The following is a 19357-nucleotide window of genomic DNA, read 5'->3' as shown; positions in this document are numbered from 1 at the left end:
CCTTCGGATAGCTGCTTTTAATTCAAGATCTGTCCTGGGGTCCGTTCGGCAGGTGATGCAGTTATTGTCCTAAAAAAATACTCTTAAACTCAAAGCGCGTACCAAACTGGAGTATCTGTGCCCTAACTTTGCACCACCCCTCCGTCCCTCCTCCCCACCCTCTTCATCATTAGGAATACTCCAGGCAGATTGCCTCCTTTTCCCCACCTGTGTCCGCCCAGCACATGGGCTGGATCGTTAAGGACCTGTGCAATGTTCAGCATGGAGAAAATGTTTCAGTGGCATTCCTTATGATGAAGAGGGTGGGGAGGAGGGACGGAGGGGTGGTGCAAAGTTAGGGCACAGATACTCCCGTTTGACACAGGGCTTTAAGTTTAAAAGTTGTTTTTTAGGACAATAACTGCATCACCTGCTGAACGGACCCCAGGACAGGTCTTGGATTAAAAGCAGCTATTCGAAGGTACAAGTGGTTTGGGGGGGGCGGGGTCAGATTGTGGGTACAGAGTCACCTTAAGTCTCTTTTTTTCAACCAGGACAAGACTAAAAAGCTGCCTTCAGGAGACTGGACCTGGATTTTAGATAAGTATAGCTTTGTTTTACAGCATGATAACTGGAAAGAAAAAAAAAATTATGACGAAACTGGGTAGCCTGTGTCCCATTTTTAAGAATCCCTGGCAGCCTTTCAACTTATCCTTTCTTAAACCAGACTGTGAGGTGTAGCCTCTTACTGCACTGGTAATACCAGCCCTGCGTTTTCTGTGTATTTTCCATGTTCAGAATAGGTAAAGGACTTGTGTTGATGCCATGGTCACATTAGGATGAGCTTACAGACTCTTCAACCACTCAGTACAGCTAATTGCAGAGAGTGCAGGAAAACTACAGAGTAGCTGCAGCAGAGGTGAGAAGAGCTCCTGTCCCCAATCCTTTACTTCCAGCGTCTTTCCTACTGTCCACCAAAGCTGCTTTTTGTGGGAGAGGGATAGGAAAGGGTGAAAACTGACAGGTGGGAATGGAGACAGGACTGCTACACTGTGATGTTGGTTTGTAGTTGATGAAGTATTTATTGCTGCCCTGTGGTGTGGCTTTGTTGCTGGTGGAGAAGTATGCTGTGCTGCACTGCAGTGTTGGTTTGGTGCTGCTACGGTATATTATGTCCACTGCGTGGTGGTATTTGGTTGAAGCTTGTTTAGAACAATGTAAGTGCTGCACAGCGTTATGTGTTTGTCAGTGAGGCTCCAGCATCAGCATGAATTGGCCAGTGGAACTCGAGTTGAGAAAGTCTGGTTTATATACAATACAATAGACTTGTTCACAGTTAATGGGTTAGCCAGTAAAATAGCAACATGCAGCCAACTTAAAGTGGACAAAAAACCGATACAACCTTGCTGCAACCTTCACTTTAAATGTTGAACTGGGATGCAGTGTTGTATTGTGATTCACATGTGTGCTATATAAGCATCATGATAGTCTAATAAAAAAACATGCAAGTTTATATGGTGAGTGCCGCCTATTCACTACTATGCATTTATATCTTAATGGATTCAAATACCTCTTTTACATTTTGGCAAATAAGAATTACTAACCTGTAGATTTATATTAAATGTATATGAATTTATATTAAAAACAACATCATTAAAGAAATATGTTTAATTTACAATTCTGAATGTACATTTGAAAAAAAATATATTATTTTCTAAAAGTATAAAATAATACAAACAGAATATAAAAGGTGTATAAAAGAGGTATACAAAAGATATAAAAACAAAGGCATCATTTGTGTGTCAGAACACAAGTCACGCTTGGATTTTCATCCCCTTCTCCATATCTGGGTAGTCTTCTGGGATAAACATGGATTCTAAGAATAAAAATGAAAATGCATTCAGTAAGAAACCAAAAACATATAGAAAATATGACATCATAATACTATATAATATGTTTTCTGGGCCTACAATCAATTAGCAAGATATGCTGTCACCTGCTGCTGGAATACCCCTTTCAAAAAGCCCTAAAATAGACTGAAAAACAATAACCATCACCCTCCTTCCCTCCCACTACACGGTTTCTGGATCTCTTGCTGCTCTATTATGAATGAACCTTTGCGACGAGCTACAGATATTATAAACACCCTTGGTGTGACCGATGCCATGACTCTATTCTAAATGAAGGTATGTTGCACAAGGTATGTTGCATTTCTCGTTACAGACCAGAAATGTTCTTGCCTTCATAAATGCAGCACAGAAACATCACAAGTAGATAACTTGTTCCTTAGATATATTAAAGAGACAGTACCTTCACTGTGATCTAGGTCTGGCCGGCATGATAAGAATAGCCAGGAAAGGCCAACCAGCAAAGTTACAACCAAATTGATAACAACCCAAGGCTGAAGAATCTGACTCTCTGTAGCTTCTTGCCTGGAAATATAAAGAAAATAATAGAGGCATTTTATCCATCCGTATTTATTTGTACTACAGACTACAAAAAAAATTAAAGATTGCAGCATTAGGTGGCTGTCGAACAGGTGCAATAGCAGGGTGCCAATTAGTTAATAAGGTGTTAGAGTGTGTACATATATTTTTGCACATAAATAGACTGGCGCCAACGTGGGGAAGGCGGTGCTGCAGTCCCTTTTTTGAGCCTTGGCCCGGTTACCCCGTACGGCGCTGGTCTATTACGGAGCACCGGCCTGGGCTGAAGCACTGGAGGCGGGCCGGCCTTCAGTGCTATAAGTGTGAAAATTTTATAGTTCGGACGATTCTGCTTGCGGCAGAATGGAAATGGGGGGGGGGGGTGTATTTAATATTTTATTATTGGATGGTATTTTTTTGGTTAATAAAAATACTTTTTTTTTTGTTAACTGTAATTTTAAATCCCCCTAGCGGACTTCTATGCTAACTACACTGATCTCTACTAGAGATCAATGCAGTACATATGTACTGTATTGATCTATGAGATCAGTGCTCAATTACTATGGGGCTGCTGGAGAACATACTAATTGAGCACTGAGTCAGGCTCAGGCACTGAGGCATAGCTGCTTTTAATCCAAGATCTGTCCTGGGGTCCTTTCGGCAGGGGATGCAGTTATTGTCAGAAAAACAACTTTTAATCCGGAAGCGCTGTGTCTAACGGCCGGGGCTTACATTAGTATATGCATTAGGCTGGCACAACCTCTCTGCCAGCCTAATGCATATACAAATGTAAGCCCCGGCCGTTAGACACAGCGCTGCAAGATTAAAAGTTGTTTGTAGGACAATAACTGCATACCCTGCCGAACGGACCCCAGGACAGATCTTGGATTAAAAGCAGCTATCCGAAGGTACAAGTGGTTTGCGGGGGTCAGATTGTGGGTACAGACTCGCTTTAAATGATTAATTAGCAAGGCACAGCGATCGGGCACAGCGGCTTATAGCAGCCAGGACTGGCGTAGCTCAGAGCTTTTTGTACATTGTTATGGGGACTGCCAACTTGACTGAGCTATTTTTAACGGCATTTAGTGACATGCTTTACAGCAAGACTCATGGACATAGATGACAATCTATTCATAGATGAGTCTGTTCCCTTGAGATGAATGTGAAACATTACTGAGCATACTCTGCGACTTTTGAAGACAACATTCCACAGGAAGCTGCTATTGTCTTGCATTGATGCTATCTATCTACTGGTGTCACATGTTGCTGCAATGCTGTACAGATCACACAACTGCAGCCATCACATATCACTACAGATCGACCAGGAAGTCTCAGCTTAATTTTATGCCCAGTGGTGGGAATGTAAACGGAAAGATTTTAGGATTATTTTATAATGTAGATAGAAAAATTGAAAATTCGGAAAAAAACACCAAAAATTCTTAAAAAATATGTTTAAAATAAAAACATTCCCTTTAGGGTTTACTTGTTATCAGAGTGAGAAGGATCTTACCACAAGCTGCCATTCTGGGTTGGAGGTGTGTAGAAGTTTATCCTGTCGCTTGTCATTTGCTGACTCAAGGCAAGAAAGAGAGCGACAAAATACACTGAAAAAAGAGAGTGTTTTATTTAGGAGGAAACCACAAAAACATCATAGCCATCATATAAAGTTACTGCATAAAAGGACAGTTACTGTTTTATTCTTTTACCAGTGTCTACTATAGGTTTACAAAAACAATGGAAAAGGCTAACTCAGAATAACAACTATCTGCAGATAATTACTGAAGGCTAAATTTGTTACAGATCCTTACTAGTAAGGATACTGCAAGTGTATTTAACCTCCTAATGTCAGCAATAGATATACTTTCCTGCTGCACATACCAAGTGCAGCAGGAACGTATATGCACACTCCTGACTGAAGGGGCTGTAGATGTGTGCAGGACTGCTGCACATCAGTGTCCGGGGATCCCAGCATAATGACAGGCAGCTGTGATCCTGCAGCTGCCTGTCATTAACCCCTTAAACGTCGCAATCTTTAGTGATCACGGCGTTTAAGGTACTCCGTAACAGGACATGCTCCTGTCACTGAGTGACGGGGACCCCTGCAACATGGTCCCTTATCGCTTGGACCGGCGGGCGGGGTAAGTTACTTACCTCCATCCTGTTGGATTGGCATTGATCGCCTATAACACTGATCTATGCTATGCTATGGCATAGCATAGATCAGTATATGCAATCTATTGATTGCGTGTTTTAAAGTGTTTAAGAGTGTTAAAAAAAAGTGTAATTAAAAAAAAAACCTTTTTAAAAGTTATAAAAACCCCTTATAATATAAACCCTCAATAAAAGTTTAAAATACCCCCTTGCCAATTATGAAAATAAAAATATTAAAAAAAATAAAAATAAAAAATTAACATATTATATATCGTAGCATGTGGAATTTTCTGATCTATTAAAATATAGCATTATTGTTCCTGTACAGTGAGCACGTAAAAGGAAAATAACACACACACCAGGATTGCTGATTTTTAAAAAAATTATATATCAGAACAAAATTAATAAAAAGCAATCAAAATTTTTCTTTTACACCAATATGATATTAATAAAAACTAGAGATCACGGCACAAAAAATGACACCCCAACCAGCCCTGTAGGTGGAAAAATAAAAGCGCTATGGCTCTTAGAAGGCGGGGAGGAACATTGCATTAATTCGACCCGAACATCTGTGCATCAATGGGCTCGGTCTTGAAGGGGTTAAAGTGATATTCCCATCTCATTAAGTAAGTCTCTTTCCTTGTGATAGAAGATAACACGCTATTCAGTGGAGGTCTGACTGCTGGGACCCCCACCAACGCCAATAATAGAAATATAATCATCCCCACACACATCCCCAGTGCATCACACATGTGCATTCATCGCTTCATTTGTTCTTAGTGCTGAACTCAGAAATGTTTGACGGTCCAATAGAGAATGAACGGAGTGGTGGCTTCTCATGTGCAGCGCAGTGCACTCCATCCATTGTAGGGCTTGATGAACTCACAGTGGTCAGACCCCCACCAATCAGCTTGTTATAACTTAGTAAGGGTATATGCACACAATTTTTCTCACGGGTTCAGCTGCTCTATAGTGCTCTGTTGCACTATGCTACAGAACTGACACAGCCGTGTCAGTTCAGTTCAGTAGCATACTGCGCTAGCCATTCGGGAGCTCACTGTATTAGAAAGAATTATGATGCTAGGAGTCCCTTACAGTTTTGTCCATGATATAGAATGAGCATATGGACTGTATATGTTCTAGGAGAGCCGACCAATTTTGTCCTTTTTTTCTGTGTTCCAGTTGGGTAAGTGGCTGCCTCTACTTGGTCGAGCACTCCACCTGTCCCACCCAGGTGGTGCAATTTTTTTGCAGGTATTACACAGATCTTGCATGCCCAGAGCATAGGCGTATTACACGCCATGGAGAGGTCATGGTACAGTGTAGGGTCTGCCTCGATATGAGTCCACCTTACTGTGGTGGGGCAGTTTACACTGTTTGCAAACAATAACCAAGAGACTCATTATTTTTGTGGGAGTTTTTTTTTGGCAGTTGGGGGGCTGCTTTTAACTATTTTCATGTCTATGGTGGGTCTGTATCCTGCTGTTGCGGTGAGCTGTTGCATTTTTCTGTGTTTTTTGAGTTTAAGCAAGATTGTGTGACCATTGGAGAGCGTAGGGGGTGTGGTTTTAGATGCATGTAGGAACACAGCCTTAAAAATGTACTTTATTCCAAATTTTACTTACAAAATGATGCCACAGCAGCTGGGTCCAATGTAACAAGACCACGAAACGCATTTGACACACTGGCCAGGTCAATCCTAGAAACAAGGAAAACTACTAAATCATTTGCAATATAAGTAAAGCTAACTACAAAGGATCTATTTAATAAAGTACCTGTCAAAGGCAGAAACTGTGCTAAGCGCCAACAGGAAGTACAAGAAACACTGAGATGGATATGCCAAAACTTTGTATATTTCAAGCAACGTCGGTAGAGTAGTAAATTGACTCCCGGCAAGAACATAAATCACCACAATGTTCCATACTGTGTATCCAGATAGGAATCCACTGCAGAACAGCCCTATCACCCTAAAAATAGAGGAGACTATTAGAAACGAATGGATAGTGAATCAAAAACATCTCCATGTTGTATACAAGCTTGTGTGCGTACCTAAAGCTGCGGTGCACAGTGAGTGACACATCCATACTGCTCCATGTAGGTTTAATATCTAGAAAATCATCCACATGTTCTGTGGTTTTGACGATACCAGAACGAAGATCAGCAGCTTGAAATTTTCCTGAAATTTAAAATAAAAGACAATAGAAAAAAGCCTCAAACACCGATAGAACTCACATCATCATTTACAAGTTTTGTCCCTGTACAGCAAAAGAATAAATATATGTGCCATGCATAGCTCTCAATGAACCCAGATCCAGCAAGACAGTCCCAAATTTCAGGTGCTGTTCTATGAGGTCTGCAGCATAACCCACTGCTGTCACCATGCCCATATTGCCTTATATTGAAACTGTGCTGCCACTGCAAGCAGGATGTGTTGTGCAGCACATATTCCCAGTAGCTGCCTGCTCCTGCATCTGACACCACCAGCAGTTTTGAGTTTAAAGGGGTATTCCCCCCAAGAGCAAAAAAAATGTAATTCTTCCAAACCTAGCTGGCCTTACTCACCAAGCCTCCCTGAGTATTTTGAGCAGTCTCCCGTCTTTCTAGCTTCTGCCGTTCCTGAGTTACAAGTTTTTCTAACAGCGATCTATATCCAAGAAAGGAAACTACATTTCCCATCATGCAATGCTTCTGCCTGATGATCCTTATGACAGTCTGTGGAACTACTGCTCCCAGCCATCCCATAAGTGTCTTCCACTCTGTCCTAGATTACAGGGGATGATGCAACACATAGGGCACAGTGGAAGACACTTATGGGATGGCTGGGAGCAGTAGTTCCACAGACTGGCATCACGCAAACATGATGTCCCCCGCTCTATCTCATCCCCCGGTGGCCGCCCGCGTCACATCCACCCCCTGCCCCCCCCTCCCAAATCCCAGCAGCAGATGAGATACAGCGGGGGGACGTCATATTAGTGTGATGCCAGTCTGTGGAACTACTGCTCCCAGCCATCCCATTAGTGTCTTCCACTTCCACAGGGGATGCCATATCATCCCCTGTAATCTAGGACAGAGTGGAAGACACTTATGGGATGGCTGGGAGCAGTAGTTCCACAGACTGGCATTACACGAACATGATGTCCCCTGCTGTATCTCATCCCCCCGGTGGCCGCCCGCGACACGTCCACCCCCCGCCCCCCTTGCATATCATCTCCCGGTGGCTGCCCGTGGCACCCGTCCCCCCCCCCCCTGCATGTCACCTCCCGGTGCCGGCAACGTCCACCACCCCCCGGATCTCACCTCAGGTACCGGCAACGTCCACCATCTCCCACCCCACAGATCTCACCTCCCGGTGCCGGCAACGTCCACCACCCGCCACCCCCCGGATCTCACCTCCCGGTGCCGGCAACATCCACCACCCGCCACCCCCCGGATCTCACCTCCTGGTGCCGGCAACGTCCACCACCCCCCAGATCTCACCTACTGGTGGCACGCCGCCGCATCTCAACAACCCCCCCCCCACCCCCATCCGCGGGCGGCCACCAAGAGGTAAGATACAGCGGGGGACATCATGTTCGTGTGAAGCCAGTCTGAGGAACTACTGCTCCCAGCCAAGTGTCTTCCACTCTGTCCTAGGATATGGCAGAGTGGAAGACACTTATGGGATGGCTGGGAGCGGTAGTTCCACAGACTGGCATCACACGAACATGATGTCCCCCCGCCATATCTCACCTGAGATCCGGGGGGTGGTGGACGTTGCCGGCACCGGGAGGTGACATCCGGGGGGTGGGAGGTGGTGGACGTTGCCGCGGCCGTCACGGTGAGATGCGGGGGGGTGGGGAGTGGCGGACGTTGCCGCGGGCGGCCCCAAGGAGGTGATATGCGAGGGGGGCGGTGGGTGGACGTGCCACGGGCGGCCACCGGGAGGTGAGATCTGGGGGTTGGGGGGTGGCGGGAGGTGATATGCGAGGGGGGCGGGGCAGTGAACGTTGCCGCAGGCGGCCACCGGGAGGTCATATGCGAGGGGGGCGGGGGGTGGACGTGCTGCGGGCGGCCACTGGGGGGGATGAGATGCGGGGTGGGCACAGCCGGCTCCGGGAGGTTAGATGTGAGGGGGGCGGGGGGTGGACATGCCGCGGGATGAGATGGGGGGCGGCCACCTGGAGGTGAATTCGGGATGGACGGCCACCGGGTTGTGAAATGCAGGGGGACGGGGGAGCTGCTGTCAGAGAGGGAGACAGTGATCATCATCAGCAGCAGTCACTGTCTCAGTGTCCTCCCTCCCTTCAGTGGACTGGGTGAGAAGCGCTAACCCGCCCATTGAAGAGATGGAGGACACGTGATGCCGTCTTGGAGGGTGCGGGCCAGGAGCAGGGAGCGTGTCGGTGTGGACTGAGGTCTGATGATTCTATGCATTTGGTGGGGGTGAATGCAGCTGGATAACAGCAAAACTGTGCAGAATCCATAATAGCTTTATATTGGAAAGATGGAAAGCTAGGGGTGGGCAATGTATTAATGCAAAAATAATTTTGGGGGGAATACCCCTTTAAGGGGTTATCCAGTGCTACAAAAACGTGGCTACTTTCCCCCTCTCTTGTCTCAAGATTGGGTGGGGTTTCAAACTCAGTTCCATTGAAGTAAATGGAGCTTAATTGCAAACCACACCTGAACTGGAGACAAGAGAGGGGGAAAGTAGCCATGTTTTTGTACCGCTGGATAACCCCTTTAAGGTCCGTACTAGATGGTGGCAGTGCTCTATATGGATGTTTTACATACGTATGTCCGAGGAGACTGGATAAGATTGAGTGTGTCTAGGTGGGGAGTGAACACTGCTTGGGGGCCCCTTTGACGGGCCAATTATAGGCAATGAGTGTTGCTAACAACGCTCATTCGGCCAATGATCAACCAGTGTAAAAGTGTCAGCCAAAGAGATAAACAACACACTCCCTTATCTACTACTATGACATCTCCACAGTCGACAACGACATCCTTAATCTTAAAAACAGGGCAACATACATGACACGGGATGACATGAACACCAATCCGAGACCGATCTTTTTGTATTGACAAGACTGTACTTTTTGTTACTAGTTACTTGTTAATGGTTACTTGTTATTTGTTATGTATTACTTGGTATTTGGTACTTGTTATGTTTAACAAAATGTGTACTAAGTGGAAGCCGAAGATTGTAGGCTTATTGTCTGTATGTAAATATATCTGAAAAAACTATTGAATAAAAATTTATAATCAAAAAAAAAAAAAAAAAGAGATAAACAACACCAGCTCATCAGCTGATCGCATCTTTTGATCAGGTGTATAAATCAATGATTACCAGCTGCACATGTGACTGTGTAAAAAGAGATGTGCGCGTAATAGTAATACATTTAAATGGCCGCATGAACAATACAGGGATCGTTTGTGCTGCCCGGCTGCTCTATAAGAAGTGCCACATAAAGGCACTGCAAACTAATGCCATTCTTGCTGATCAATGCAGGTTTGTGGCTGCAGACAGCTGGAAATCTTTACACGTTGAAGGACCTTATCTTTCTGCAGTACACACCAGGTAATGTGTTGATCTTTCCTATAAATGTTACAAGGCAGGACTAAAGGGGCACTCTGATCCAATTCTGCATTCTTATGCATTTTATATACTAATTTATATAATGTTGACATATTACGCACCACTGTTCAGAGATTATCATAATGGTCCAGTGCGGCTCACAACCTAACTTCACTGTCATTTTGGAGTGTGAAAAGAGAAATCCTAAGCAAACATGGACAGAACATACAGAACAGTGAAATCTCTCCAAAAGACCACCCTCTAGAACAGATTTTTTCTGACAGATTTAGTCACACCATTTTACATGTTAGCCATCTTCTTTGAGAAAACAGGTCTCTTAGAAGACGACTTTTCCTATTCACTTTTGGAGTGAACGAGATTTCACTGCTTATTATTTATGAAACTGCAAAGACATACAGGTAAGGAGGCCACATGCTGTATTTAAGGGGTAGTGTGGCGCTAAAAAATTATTCACAGAATAACACACATTACAAAGTTATACAACTTTGTAATGTATGTTATGTCTGTGAATCGCCCCCTTCCCTGTGTCCCACCACCCCTGCCCGTGTACCCGGAAGTGTGTGGTGCATTATACATTACCTGATTCGTGTCGAGCCCGTCCGCCATCTTGTGCCAAACGTCATCTTTGGACGGACGCGGCCGCGTCATCAGCTGCTCAGCCACGATTGGCTGAGCATAACTGTGCTCAGCCAATCGTGGCTGAGCACAGTTATGACGCGGCAGAGGGGGGACGGCGGCAGGGATTCGGCCTTCCGTCCGAAGATGACGTTTGGCACAAGATGGCGGACGGGCTCGACACGGATCAGGTAATGTATAATGCACCACACACTTCCGGGTACACGGGTGGGTGGGGGGGGGGACACGGGGAAGGGGGCGATTCACAGATATAACATACATTACAAAGTTGTATAACTTTGTAATGTGTGTTATTCTGTGAATAATTTTTTTAGCGCCGCACTACCCCTTTAAAGAGAAACTATCAGCAGTTAGAAGAATCTAACATGCTAATATGTCCCTACAGCGCAAGGGGCACTGAAGAAGAAGTGCTGTTTCCATGATATTAGCAGTTTATTACCTAAGCTAAGTCATTTTGGTGCACTGAGGATGGGACTACCACCCCTAGTGCACTGAACAACCCCGGCTGGCCTGCCCACTTTGCTGATATTCTTTAGATGGCAGTAGCCCAGCCCCCAATGCACCAAAATGCCCTATTAGCATAGGGAATAAACTAATATCACAAAAACAGCACTGAGGTTGAAGGTAAAAAGCACCCTATGCACTATAGGGACATATCAGCAGGTTAGCTGCTTCTAAACCTGCTGTTTCCCTTTAAGTTAAGTAATAATACTGGTCTCTACTGTCTATTAGATCACATGTAGGAGGCTATGCTACTTCTTATCCAGTGATTAGTTGATTGGTACAGTGGTAATGGACTTTTTTTAGACCTAAGAATCAGGAGGTATAGCTATTCCCCAAATCAAGAATGATATATAAAAAAAACTTATACTAGAGTCCTCCATTGTTGGTGTCTGTCCCTGGGAAAGTTACTGTGATATCTAAAATGTGTTTCTGTAAACAAAAGAAAAAATGAGTTTTGACAGTCAGAGATCCTGCAGTTTAGTAAAGCGCTGCAGTGTAAGATCAGAAATTGCCACATATAACAGGTTCTGGCTCACAGTGATATCAGAAGAGGATTTCAGAATATATTTCACATTTATTTCCCTAACAGATCTTCTTTCGAAGAAATGTACTTTTTAATATAACTTACTGTTTTTCTCTACAAATAATTTGCCCACAGGTTGGCTTGTTAAGGAGGGAACTATGAAAGCAGGATGCTGTTCTGGGAGTTTTATCTGCCCATCAGTAATGATGTCTTCTTCTTCTACGCCCAAGTCATTAGGAAATCCATGCTCTGCAGGCCTAGTTTTCCTAGTAGAAAAGTTTTATGAAGAAGAATTGAATGCAAATGGTTCAGAATGTATTTTATAGTTCAGCCGTAAAAGCCTTTTGCTAAATATGGTTCGGATGAGAAAATATTTTTTTTAGAAGATTTCATAACTTTAAAGGAGACCTGTCACCCCCCCGTGCCGGGGTGACAGGCTCCCGACCCCCCGTTACAGCCCCCTATACTCTCCGCCGGGTCCCGCTTTTGGATCCGGTCGGGTCACGGAGATATCAGCTCCCGAAGCCCGGCGCGCGTGCTGACAGGAGAGTCCGGCGCTCGTAGAGAATGAATGGGGAGTCCGATGCTCCGTCATTCTCTATGGGCATCGGACTCTCCTGTCAGTGCACGCGCCGGGCTTTGGACAGGAGAGTCCGATGCCCATAGAGAATGACAGAGCATCGGACTCCCCATTCATTCTCTACGAGCGCCGGACTCTCCTGTCAGCGCGCGCCGGGCTTCGGGAGCTGATATCTCCGTGACCCGACCGGATCCAAAAGCGGGACCCGGCGGGATCAGGAGCCTGTCACCCCGGCACAAGGGGTGGCAGGTCCTCTTTAAGCCCATCTACGTAGTATTTATATTTAGCCACATATTGTATTACACTACAGTAAACCTTACTTTGCTCTTCTACGAGGTTTACGGACAGTCCCCTCATCAGAAGGCTGGGAGTCTACATCATTACCATTCTGGATAACTGAAGTATTTAGGTTCTGCTGAGTGAAAGAAGTTTCAACTTCTACAATGAAAGGAAAAGCAATATTAAAAATCTGAATTGTAGGAAGAAGTTTAACAAATAGTAATAATGATAATAATACCAGTGTCAAATAATATATTCATATCAACAACGTTTGTAAATCTCGCTACAAGTAATGCTCTGTTTCTGAGTATAATGTGGCTCCTGACCATCATTCACAATTTGACATGGCTTAAAATTGTGGGGTTCTCTGACATAAGACATACACAAGGCATAAGGCACAATTGTCAACTAGATGTAGTCCAGTTCTAAATGGTCCCCCGCACCACAAGTCTGCTGATAGCCGCTGCTAAGAGACAGCCACTGTGGGAAAGGCCTGTGTACCCCTACTAATTTATAGCACATCCAATAGCTGAAATATCCAGCACTCCAGCACTTCTCCAGTACTTCTATTAAAAAAGTCTCCCAGTACTTATCAGTTGCTGTATGTCCTGCTGGAAGTGGTGTTTTCTTTCCAGTCTGGAGAGCAGGAGAGGTTTGCTACAACTCTGGACAGTTCCTGTCATGGACAGAGGTGGCAGCAGAGAGAACTGTGTCAGATTGGAAAGAATACACTACTACCTGGAGGACATACAGCAGCAAGTACTGGAAAGATCGAGATCTTTTTTAATAGAACTAAATTACAAATATCTGGTAACCAGTTGATTTGAAAGAAAAATGTTTTCATCTTTAACAAGATGTTGTTGGACAAGAGATTAAAATAAAAACCAATATAAAGGCCAGTTCACACCAGCACATCAGCGAGGAAAGTGTTCCGGACAAAACGTGTTCTTACGGTATTCCACAAGGAAAGCGTTCTGCCCATAATCACCTCTGGCGGAATTCCACACAAATTAATTTTTCATTTAATCAAATTAATTCTTTTTTCCCCAATTCTGCGTTGAAAAATTTTAGAGCAGCGACTCTTTACCCACAATCTGACCCCACCAAACCCTGTGTCAAATTGGCGTGGCCTAGAGTACCCGTGCTCTAGGATTGCGACACCTCTCCCTCCCTCCTGCCCGCCCTCTTCATTATTAGGAATGCCCCTAGAACAATTTCTCCTGTTCATCACCTGTGTGAACGCTGCACATGAGCTGTAGGCCACGCCAATAACTGCATCACCTGCCGAACGGACCCCAGGACAGATCTCGGATTAAAAGCAGCTGTCTGACGGTACAGTCGGTTTTGGGGGGGTCAGATTGTGGGTACAGAGTCACTTTAATTCATTTCAATGGGATTCTTCCAGTGGAATCCGCCAGAAGAATTGACATGTCAATTCTTCTGGCGGAAGGCGGATCAGCCGCAAAAAATTCAATGTGTAAATTCTACTGTGTGAATTGCAGAGCGCAAATTCCATTGAACTCAATGGAATTTGGCTCTGCACTATATTTTCCGGCGGAATTTTCAGTGAGGAATCAGCACTGATTCCTCAGTGTGAACTGGCCCTTAGCTAAAAGGTTTAAAATGGAAAATTCAAATGACATGTTCTGGTATCTGGTAACTTTATACAGTTCAGTTTACCTGCAGACTTCTTTTTTTTCCTTTTCCGCCTTTCTGGTGTAAGAGGTTCTTTACTTTCTGAGTTTTTAAAAACTGTGTCCTGTACAATATCCTCTACAAAAACAACAAACTATTAAAAACATTTCTCAAAATGAATATCTACTTGCAAAGCATGTCAATGCTGGATAATATAACTAAGCTGTTAGTAAGAGTAAAACACCTATAATAAAGCATTAGTAATTGCTAGATATACAGAATCAAGAAAAGTAACTATAAGGGTAGCTTCACACATACTGGATCCACAGCGGATTTCACGCTGCGATTTTTCAGTGAAATCCGCTGTGGATCCTGGTAGTATAAAGGTCTATGGGGTTACATATCCGCAGCAAAATTTTCATTGCACTGTGGATACGTAATCCGGCCCCTTTAACCCCCGCCGTCCACAGCCCCTGGCCCGGAGCACACATTAACTGCTTGGTGCCGCCGCTGTATGTGAGGCTTCCCTCGCTCCCCATCAGCCAATCAGTGCTGCCACTTAAGTAAATAGTATCTATACTGAGGTTTTACCAAAGAAAACTTAAAAAACCATATGGTGCAAGAAGGTAAGTTTCCCACGGAGTGCTGCGTGCAGGAAATAGATTTCATCATGACTGATATTGTTGTCCTAGGTGATGTGATCATATGTATCTGGCAGCGTTCACCTCTTTATGAAAGATATACACTCTCTAAGACAGTGCTTCTCAATTCCAGTCCTCAGGCCTCACCAACAGGTCATGTTTTGACGATATCCCATACAAAGAACACCTGTGATAATACCGGATGCACTGAGTATAAATTATATTACCTGTGCAATACTAAGGAAATCCTCAAAACATGACCTGTTGGTGAGGCCCGAGGACTGGAATTGAGATGCACTGCTCTAAGAGATGCTCTCTGTGCAGTCACAACTGATATTCTCCAAGGTTTTATGGGATCCCTGCACCATCAGCTCAATCTATATATTACAATTCATAAGATGCACTGATCATAAGAAAGCTTTGTTGTCTATAGCGTTCTTTCATAGCTTTCACCTTCTAAACACTTGAGGCACATTTTTATAAACCATTCATCTATGATGGGTCCCATGACAACTGATTTTAGTTTGGCTTTTAAAGCCATGTTAATTAAAATGAAAGGGTTTCTGTTTGGAGGATTACTGTGATTCTAGCAATAGAACATCCTGCTAATACCCACAAGCCGGGGTTCACATACGTTTTGAAAGTCAGAGATAAAAACTGCATTAAATCATCACATGAATTTTTTAAGTGCATGACAGCTGTGCTGCAATAAAGTTTTTAAAGCCGTAATCTTATCAGTTGAAAGATTTTTCTTAAAAAATAATGCATTTTACCTGTTAAACTGTAGTGTTACCAAACTACAACATCGAACTGCAAAGATTAATGGTAAAAGTGCATGCAATTTTTAAATGCATTATTTTTCCCCTTCAAATTTGATAAAGATGCACAAAAACAGAAGAACGTGAACCCAGTCTTATAGGTATTAACAGTGGTTTATTTTGCTAGGAAACACCAATATTTTTCCCTCATCTTTTTATCCTGACGTTATATTTTTGCCTGTCCATGCAAAGCTTAGTTAAAAGGCTCTCAGCTGCCCATGTACAGGCTACATAGACAGTGCACAGCCATGGCTCCACTCATGTCATTTTCCCCACCGCCCCTAGCTACACACTCTTCTGTGCAGGTGATGCAGTCACTGAACATGTCCCACGCATGCAGATACAGGTAGTAGAATGACATTTACAGTACATTTATGTACCTCTAAAAACAAGGTCTAAGGAACTATATTTATAAATCCTCTTTAATCTTGAAGGATACCACTACTTGGTCAGCTTTTCACAATTGGCGTGCTGTCACTCCAGCTACCAGAAGATCAGGTAACCTTTGATACAACCACGCTAGAGGAAGTTCTGTGCACAAGCCCTATTGGATCAGAATACGGCTCCTCCACAGAACTCTCCCGCTGTGGTCATTTCCACCGTTATCCAATCTTTGGTTGTGAGGAGCGACTGGACACTGATGGGGAAAAAGCTGTCTAATGACTATAATTCCTGTCATTATAAAAATTATTTTGCAATGTTGCAGAGACATGTCCAACATTTTAATAGGTAAAGGTCATAGTGTTCTGATCTTCATTAATATCTGAATATAGTCGGGAGAGACATGTGGCTGAGTGCTTCTCTCTCCAGTTCCCTGTGATCTCACTGCACAGAATGAGCTCCATTGTCTATGGAGCGTGTCTCATGCAGAAAAACAGATCACAGGAAACCAAAGAGAGAAGCACTCTGGCTACAGCTGGAGAATGGTGCTGGTCTGAACTGTGCAAGAAAGGGGTCCATGAAGCCTTAGGTGCAAGTCTCAAAACACAAGAATAGCCAGATATCCCTCTAATAAATTAAACCTGTTGCCAAGGGGTGCCTCCCAGTGGAGAATTCACCAAACCACCCTGATACATAACCCCTTAAGTCCCACTCGGTTGCGAGTATTGGGACACAAATAGGAACATACCAGGGTGGCCCCTTTTGCATCAAAGTCTAACTCAGTTGCGAGTATTGCGATGTGACAAGGGTTTACTAAGGTCAGGCATCTATCCACAGACAGTTGTTTCGGGGTATTGCCCCTCATCAGTGTGAAGTAGGATTCTGGCTAATTGGGGCAATAAAAAATAGCGGGCAATGTATCACTGGAGGCTCTTGAATAAGTACTCCATTAAATTTTTTTTTTGCTGATCTCCCTGAGCGTTTAGAGATTGTTGTGTTCTGTTAGTCTTCTGGCATGCAACTCTCTACCAAAGGCATAATGGACTATACTTGCTGGTGGTATCCTATATTGTAAGTGATTTTTCTGCAGCATGCCAAAATATTTTTACAATGTCAGGGACATGTAAGGATTCTGTAGCACGTAAACACACAGTAAAAATAAGTATTTCTATATACATGAAAATATTATCTGAAAAACTAGGCAGGAGTTAAACACTGCATTTACCTAATGCCCCACTGGATGGCTTGGACTTTTTCTTTTTTGGGCGGCTGATCGGAATTTCATTCTCTGGAAAAAAAAATGTCAGTTTAGGAATAGAGATGAGCGAACCTGGAGCATGCTCGAGACGATCCGAACCCGAACTTTCGGCATTTGATTAGCGGTGGCTGCTGAACTTGGATAAAGCTCTAAGGCTATGTGGAAATCATGGATATAGTCACTGGCTGTATCCATGTTTTCCAGACAACCTTAGAGCTTTATCCAAGTTCAGCAGCCCCAGATAATCAAATACCGAACGTTCGGGTTTGGATCGACTTGAACCCGAACCCGGTTCGCTCATCTCTATTTAGGAACAAACGTAATTAAACATATTTAGGCTGGGTTCACACTACGTATATTTCAGTCAGTATTGTGGTCCTCATATTGCAACCAAAACCAGGAGTGGATTGAAAACACAGAAAGGCTCTGTCCACACAATGTTGAAATTGAGCGGATGGCTGCCATATAACAGTAAATAACTGCCATTATTTTAATACAATGGCCGTTGTTTTAAAATAACAGCAAATATTTGCCATTAAATGACGGCCATCCACTTAATTTCAACATTGTGTGAACAGATCCTTTCTGTGTTTTTAATCCACCCCTGGTTTTGGTTGCAATATGAGGGCCACAATACTGACTGAAATATACGTAGTGTGAACCCAGCCTCATACTGTGTGTAAATTCAACAAATTATCTACATACCTTGATATGTGCTTAAATGCCAAAAGAATGTCCAAGAAAATGCATAAAAAAAATAAAAAATAAAATAAAGTTAAACAAAATCAGGGCCAATACATCAAGAGAGCATCAAGAGATATAAAATTCTATTTACCTTGGCATTGGTGGGAGAGCACGTGGTGGTGCCTAGAATAGGGGGGAAAAAATATTATATGTTAGGAGAAAGTATTTTATATGTACAAAAGCATACTGACATGGCTTCCCCACACTGCACACATAGTAAACTGAAGTTACTGGAGAGATTAAAAGGGCACTGAAAGATCACCAGTTGTGTGTCCATGCCCTGAACACAAAGGGATTCCCTACCGTCCCTGTCATATATCCAGTCTAATCTGCTACTGAATGTAAGTACGGCCTCAGTCACCACTGACATCTGATGTAAGACACTAATACACAAATCAATGCAATACTGTATTGTAGTCACACTATACAAGTACAATACCTGCCTTATCACACAACATATCATCAACCTCTGTGCTTTCAATGTGTGACAGTGACAGGTTTTACTTATACAACTATTATTTCACAACAACAAAGAATGTAATATCAGGATACTGGGAGTGCTGGGACTACCACATCTGTGTGATAGCTACCAGACAAAATATACATACTTACCACCTGCCTTTTTGCCATAGTCAAAAGTCAGTGTTCATGCAGGATGCCGGACAGGTCCTTTACACAACACCGCTAACGCAGATCTCCTTAATTCCCCCACAGAAATATCCCTCCAGATAAACTCTCGGATTATAAAGGTTAGAACCTTCTGTCCTTCGTGAACGGGTCACAGCCTTTATACAACGCAGAGACTTGGCTACAGGTGACACAACAGCATGTGGACCATATTAGACTGTAAGGGTATGTTACCTTATGCACATTACTAGGAAACTAATAGGTGTCTAAGCTCATTTGATACTTTCATCTTAATAAGACTTAATAAATGTCAATTGTAAAACAATTTACAGTAGTAGCTGCCAGACCTGACAGTGAGTGTAAGAAGCAATAAATACAATACAACACAAGAGCTACTAAAGGGCTGGGGACTATTCTAACCACTCCACTAATACATGGATTGTTCCTAAGCATAACAACAGGCAAACTGCAGGGAGGTGAGACACCTAGTGGCCAAGACTTGGAGGCTTATTTCTTAGGAAAGGATTCATTTTAAGTAAATAACGTGATTTACAATAGGTTATTACATGGAGGGAAGTTGTTGAAAATAACTCTAAG

General features: G+C 43.5%; 1 protein-coding gene across 1 annotated transcript; it reads right to left on the bottom strand.

Annotated features, from left to right (window-relative positions):
* Positions 1 to 1650: 1650 nt before the first annotated feature.
* TMEM237 (transmembrane protein 237) lies at positions 1651 to 18778 on the bottom strand. Its single transcript, XM_069984868.1, has 13 exons — positions 18746 to 18778; positions 18225 to 18256; positions 18095 to 18105; positions 17357 to 17419; positions 14337 to 14429; positions 12698 to 12815; positions 11903 to 12063; positions 6606 to 6732; positions 6332 to 6523; positions 6182 to 6255; positions 3916 to 4009; positions 2290 to 2411; positions 1651 to 1855 (listed from the first exon to the last, which is right to left on the bottom strand). Exons 1-13 carry the CDS (start codon positions 18761 to 18763, stop codon positions 1794 to 1796), a joined length of 1167 nt encoding a protein of 388 aa, XP_069840969.1. The 5' UTR covers positions 18764 to 18778; the 3' UTR covers positions 1651 to 1793.
* Between the last annotated feature and the right edge of the window lie 579 nt (positions 18779 to 19357).

Source organism: Dendropsophus ebraccatus, chromosome 9 (genome assembly GCF_027789765.1).
Source record: "Dendropsophus ebraccatus isolate aDenEbr1 chromosome 9, aDenEbr1.pat, whole genome shotgun sequence".
Lineage (NCBI taxonomy): Eukaryota > Metazoa > Chordata > Amphibia > Anura > Hylidae > Dendropsophus > Dendropsophus ebraccatus.
This window is presented reverse-complemented; position numbering and strand designations above follow the sequence as displayed.